This window comes from Phascolarctos cinereus, unplaced genomic scaffold (genome assembly GCF_003287225.1).
Source record: "Phascolarctos cinereus isolate Bilbo 61053 unplaced genomic scaffold, phaCin_HiC Scaffold_3;HRSCAF=262, whole genome shotgun sequence".
NCBI lineage: Eukaryota > Metazoa > Chordata > Mammalia > Diprotodontia > Phascolarctidae > Phascolarctos > Phascolarctos cinereus.
Window position 1 is genome coordinate 7,575,994 of NW_027555736.1, and position 6,173 is coordinate 7,582,166.

At 52.1% G+C, this 6,173-nt stretch overlaps 1 protein-coding gene across 1 annotated transcript in view; it reads right to left on the bottom strand.

Annotated features, from left to right (window-relative positions):
- The window catches only part of LOC110202209 (protein tyrosine phosphatase receptor type E), a 171,112-nt gene extending 168,977 nt beyond the window's left edge, over positions 1-2,135 (bottom strand). The window contains 1 exon segment of the mRNA XM_078150689.1: positions 1,844-2,135. Within this exon segment, the coding sequence (XP_078006815.1) occupies positions 1,844-1,903 (60 nt within the window). The 5' untranslated portion in view covers positions 1,904-2,135.
- Between the last annotated feature and the right edge of the window lie 4,038 nt (positions 2,136-6,173).

Sequence of the window (6,173 nt, forward strand, 5' to 3'; positions counted from 1 at the left end):
CTGAAACTGGCTTGAGAGAATCCATCAAAAAGGACTCCGGAGAGAGTCTGAGGCAAAGACTTTTCGTTCGTCCTGGTCCGTACTCCTCAGATAATGATTTTAAAAGCACAAAATAAAATAGAATGATAAGGAAAACTCCAGGGCAGTGAGTAACAACGTAGCAGGTTCGCAGATGCCCCGACACCCTGCTCCACTCCCCACATTAGAGCGTGGACACTAAACCAGCCCCGTAGTCCCGCGTGGGTCCAGCAGGGCTGACAAACGTCCTCAGACGGCATTTCATTGTACATTTGGGAAAAAAAAAAAAACAAAGACGCGGCAAGGGGCTGACTCAGCGTTAGGAAGGAAGTGTCAGGCAGAGCCGGGCTGACCGTGGGGCTGCGAAGACCTCCCAGGGGCTCAGACACGGCCCGTTTACACCCGAGTTCATTTCGGCCTCGGTTTAAAAGCGATTCTAGGAAACACTTCGAGGTACCCTGGGCTGGCTCAAGTGAAACTAGTGCTGGGCGTGGCCTTGATTCGGAGGGGAGAGAGCTGCACCGAAGCCCTGACGTTTCCCAGTGGGTTTTCAACTTCTTGAGAATTATCTTTTTTTTTTTTTGTAATAACAAGACGATTAATTTCAGAAAGGAATTTAGGTCACCTCTGACAGTTTCCAGGATGATCCAGACTCTATTCTTATCAGTACATGGGTGACCCCTATGCCCCCCACCCCGATGGGGAGGGTCTCTAGACCAGGTGAACACCCCGCCTCCCTTCCCCTCCCCCCATCCGCCCAAAGGTGGAGGGGGGGAGGGCAAGGCACAGGCTGGGCTGGGCTTCCGAAGAGGCGGCCGGATCCCAACTTTGGCTGAGGGATGCAAGTGTGTGGATATGGGTGTTTGTGGGGGTGTGGGGGTGAGGGGGTGTGGGGGTGTATGTGTCTGTGGGTAGGTGGGTGTGTCCTAGTTGTGCCCACGCCCCCTTTCTCCAGCTGGGGAGGGGGGAGGGTTGCCAAGGCAGGTCCGGCGCTGCCTGCCCCCAACCCGGGACTGCGGGCACGGCGGCCAGTCCGCACTTTCTCCCCAAGCTGGTTGGAGCCCAGCCACCCACGCGCGCAGGCAGGGCCTCCTACACACACACACACACACACACACACACACACACACACACACACACTCCCCAAAGATACACACATAGACAAGCCCACATAAGTGCAAATCAACCCACACACCATACACACGCATGTTGCACACATATGTAAGCGTCTCACGCAGGCTGGCACCCCCACACACACCAAAACACACGAGCCCACGCACCCTTGGGCACAGTCACACAATACAAAGATACAAGCGCACCCACGCGCCCCCTCCCATGGCTCCCAAGCGCGCGCGCACACACACCTTGCATGCACACCACAAACACACACACACACACACACACACACACACACACACCGGAGCGCACACACGGACAGGAGCACAATAGTCAACAGCGGGGGCGCCCGCAAACCCACAGGAGCAAAAGCACCCCCTCGTACACACACACACACACACACACACCCCACCACCACCACCACCACCAACAACAACCACACAGACGTCGGCGGCTTGGGGGAGGCGGCGGAGGCAGCCGCTTCTTCGGGATGGACGAGCGCAGCAAGTTGGGCGGGGGTGCGGGTCGGGGTGCAGGGGCCGCCGGCACTGGGGGCGGTGCCCGGGGGCGGGCTCCCGCCCCGACCATCGGTGCAATCATCCATCAGTTCGTCCGTCAGGAGGTACTCTGGACAGCCCGGCCGGCCCCCTCCCTCGCCCCGGGATCCCTTCCCCAATTCTCCCCGCGCATCCCGGCCCCCTCCTCTTACCTCGGGGCCCTGCGTCCAGCGGGGCTGCTCCTCGGACAGCGGAGCGCGGCCGCTGCGCATCTCCCGCCGCCGCGCCGGTGCCGCCGGCTCCCCCCAGGCCGGCCGGCTCAGCCCCAGGCCGCCCGCGGCCTCAGGGAGGGCACCGGCGCAGCGAGGAGCATTCACACACCCCGGGGGCCGGCTGCAGCTGGCCAGCTGTGCTCGACTCCGGCCTCCTGCCTTCCCACTCTCCTTCCCTTCAGTGCCTGCTAGAAAGCGAGCGAGTCGGAAGACGCAGGAAATGTGGACTGGCTCCCCCTCCCTCCACCTCCTTTCTCCCTCCTCCCTCCTCCCTCCTCCCTCCTCCCCTCCCCCCTCCGCGGTCCCCTCCTCCCCCTCCCCCTCGTCTCCCCCTCCCGGAGTGGCTCAGAGGCCGGCGGGTGGGGTGGCCGGCCGGCCCGAGGAGTGGGGGCGACGCCTGGCGCCCATCGGAGAGAAGCGCAGCGGCCGGATTCACCTGCTGCGGCCGGGCTCTCCCTTTCACCCTCTCTGGCCCTGCTTGGGCCCAGAGACTCACCTGACACCGCCTTATCTGAGGCTGCGTCTGGGGAGATGCCCTCGGAGTCCCAGCCGTTTGTCCTGCCCAGCGGGAGGGAAAGCAGGAGCCCAGACCTAGGAACAGTCGGAGCCAGAAATCACAGCAGGTCTCTTTTGAAGTCATCTGGCCCCAACCCTCTCATTCCAAAAACATTTTGTAACTAGCATAAGGTCAGACAACCAGTAAAATCAGTTTAATCAATGTTGGTCAGGTCCATGATCCCAAGTGCCAAAACTAGGATTTGAACCCAGAGCTTTTGGCCTCTCTAACCTCTTTCCTTCAAGTCATCATTTACTGGACTGGACTGGAATAAGGATGGATTTCTCTTAAGAGGGAAGTTTCCAGTTACCACTAGGAGGAGGGTGTGTGTTCAAAGTTAATGTATGTGTGTGTGTGTGTGTGTGTGTGTGTGTGTGTGTGTGTGACAGCCCTTCTACATTCTTTGGCCTTTCTTTCCCCTCTTTTCCCCACCACTGTATTTACTCTCTCATTCATTCAGAGGCAGCCTCTAAGTGAGCCTTGAAGGGTCCTAAGAGTTAGGGTGAAGAGGGTCGTCTCCATCCCTCCAGATGCCTTTACAAAGACTTCCAGGCTTGAACTTGGACACCTGTCTCATAAGAAGGTCCCAAGCAGAATCCAAAAGGAGGGTGAATTCCTTATAGATCTGTAAGGCTGGGAGCTACAATGTGTGACCCACTTAAAAGTAATTTAGTAAAAAAATAAATTAAATAAAAGTAAAAACATGGAATCCACCAGGAACAGGGCCCATCCACCTAGCTGAATCAGTCATTGGGTGTGCCTGAAGGAATTTGGATCCAGTAAAATGGAGTACCTCACAACCACAGGGGTGGATTGTGAGGGTCTAGATTCCAGAGGATGGAGCAAATTTGGCATTCCAGCACATCCCTGAGGGCCAAAGAGAGCACTGAGGTGTGGTGGAGAAGGAAGATACAGACAGTACCATCAGCTCTACAGGCATCTTGGAGCAGCAGACCCAGACTGAGGGAAATTCCAAAAAAATCTTGGTACTTTCCCTGATTTCTCTTCCCAGTACCAATCTATCTACAGACATCATAATATAATCTACTGTTTCATTGCCCAAACATTTTTAGTAAGGCAGAATTTTAGTTCAATCAACAAAATGCCAGAAGTTAACTAGAGATAGATATAAATATTAAGTTAGGAAGAGAGCCCAACCTCTGCCTAAATATTAGAGATTTTTCTAACTAGGGGTTCAGAGCAATGAGAACTCATCATTGCTTGTCTAAAATAAAATCTCTAAATCCAAAGAGCAGGGATCTACATGGACCTTGAGGACCATCATATCTCCCCCTGACACACACACACACACACACACACATGTGCTCCCTAAGGTTTAAATAAGCTAATAACTGTAACAGGCTGTTACAAATCAATCAATCATCAAGCATTTCAAAGCATTTGCTATGTGCCTATTACTATGTTGTGTGCTGAGATAAAAAAGAAACAGTCCTTGGCCTCAAACAGCTTCTAATCTAGAGGTCATAAGGAGACAACATGACACAAATAAGCAAGTGAATACACACACAGTAAATGGGGGTGGGAATGGGGGTGGGGAAGGTGACAAAAATCTCCAATATTCCCAAACCTGGATGACCATGCCAGGATGCAGGTGCTGAATTCAAATCCCACCCCAGTCATTTAGCAGTATGCCCATGGATAAGTCATGTTACCTCTCAAACACTCAGTTTTCTCATATGTTAAATGAGGAAACTTGTACCACCTGCATCACCTACTTCACAGTGCTGTTGTAAGGAAAGGGCTTTGTAACACCTTAAAACAATACCTTGAGAGCACTTCAAGGTCATTTCAGTCAGACATGTAGCCATTCAGATGAGACTTGCATAGCAATCCACACATGCATCCAAGTGGATGAAAAAAATGCCTGTTGTCCCGACTGACATGTGGTGGATGGTCAGCCCATAATGCTGGTCCCTCAGCTCATAGATTCTGGACAGAAATGGAGGCTGGACACTGAGCTGAATACAGAGTTGAATGAGTAGAAAAGAGAAGGCTGAACTGCCTTTGGGAAACTGCACAGCGATTTCAGTGAAGGCAAGCCTCTCCTGCCTGCCAAAGCCCCCATCTTCAAACACTGTTATTCACCAGCTCACACTCTATGGCTCGGCACCGTGGAACACCAACCTCCAGAAGGACCAGGCCTGTGGGTGACCTGGGTGAAAGATGATGGAGAGGCCCGTGTTAGGTAAAAGCAGCTTGTTACCAGCAAGGCCTCAGGGCCAGAAGGGGACATGTTGAGGACACACCTGATCATTAAAGAAAGTAGGTCAATTTTTTACCACGAGCAGGAAGGATGTTACTGTGCCTTGAGAACTAGCAAAGAAGGGTGGATTCAGAGAAATCTGGGAAGACTTCAGTGGACTGAGGCAGAATGAAGTGAGCAGAACCAAGAGAACAATGCATGCTATGACAACATGAGAAAGCAAAGCAGCTTTGAAAGATGCAAGGACTCTGGTCCATTCAACACCCAGCCACAACTCTAGAGGACCACTGAAGCCCACTGCCCATCTTCTGGTGGAAAGAGGATTGACAAGAGGCAAGAACGAGCCAGACATTGTCAAACATGCCCAAAGTGTGGATTTGCTCACTGGTTTGAAACAAAGGAAAGTGAGGGAAGAGGATGAAGGCTAGGGATGTGATGCTCAAAAAAACAAGAGGGCCATTGAAATGCTTTAAAAAGGACATAAAAGTTCATTGGCAGACACAGACAAACAGGACTGCTTTGAAATTTACTTGTGTTTATCATATATGTTAAATCAAATGATTTGTAAAGCACAGCACAGTACCTGACACATAGCAGGCACTTCATAAATACATCTCCCTTGCCTTCCGTCCCTTTTAAAAAAAGAAGCTGAACACAACAGAGATTCTCCATCTTATTTGTAATACTTTGTTTTTCCTGTTCTTTGTAAATGAAAGTGTTTGTCACATTTAAAATAACAAAAACTAAAAATTATTTTGAAATAAAATGTAAAAAACAACAACAAGCCGCCAGGCAGCTAGGGGGCTCAGTACACAGCACCGGGCCTGAAGTCAGGAAGACCTGAGTTCAAATTCAGCCTCAGACACTTCCTAGCTGTGAGACCCTGGGCAAGTCACTTCACCCTGTCTTCCTCAGTTTCCTCATCTTTCAAATGAGCTGGAGAAGGAAATGGCAAACCACATCAGTGTCTTTGCCAAGAAAACCCTGAAAGGGTCATGGAGAGTTGGGCATGACTGAACAACAACAGCAAAAAATTAAAAACAGAGAGAACCCTGGGAGTGAGGGGTGATCAGTCTGAGGGCTGCACTAGTGTCCATTCACAAAATCTTAGAACACCCTGGGAAGGCGGCTGGAGGTTATGGGACACGGACAAGAATTGCTTAGGACGAGAAGGAATGGATGGGCGAAGCTTTGGATCACATTTGAGGAAATACCTTGGTGAGTGTCGTGAGAAGGGGCTGCCGGGGATGGGGGGGGCGCGGTGGGGTCTGGAGATCCTGCCCAGCCAAGCTGGCCTTCCTGCTGTCCCCCCATGATTGGCCACCTCCTCCTCCAATCCTTTGCTCTGGCTGAACCCCATGCCTTCTCACCTCTGCCTCTCAGGATGCCCGAGACCTTCAGAACAACAGGTCAAGGACTGATTCCTACCTAAAGTCCTTCCTGATGTCTCCCAGCTATGAGTGCCTTCCCCCACCCCTCCCCTTGAGCTA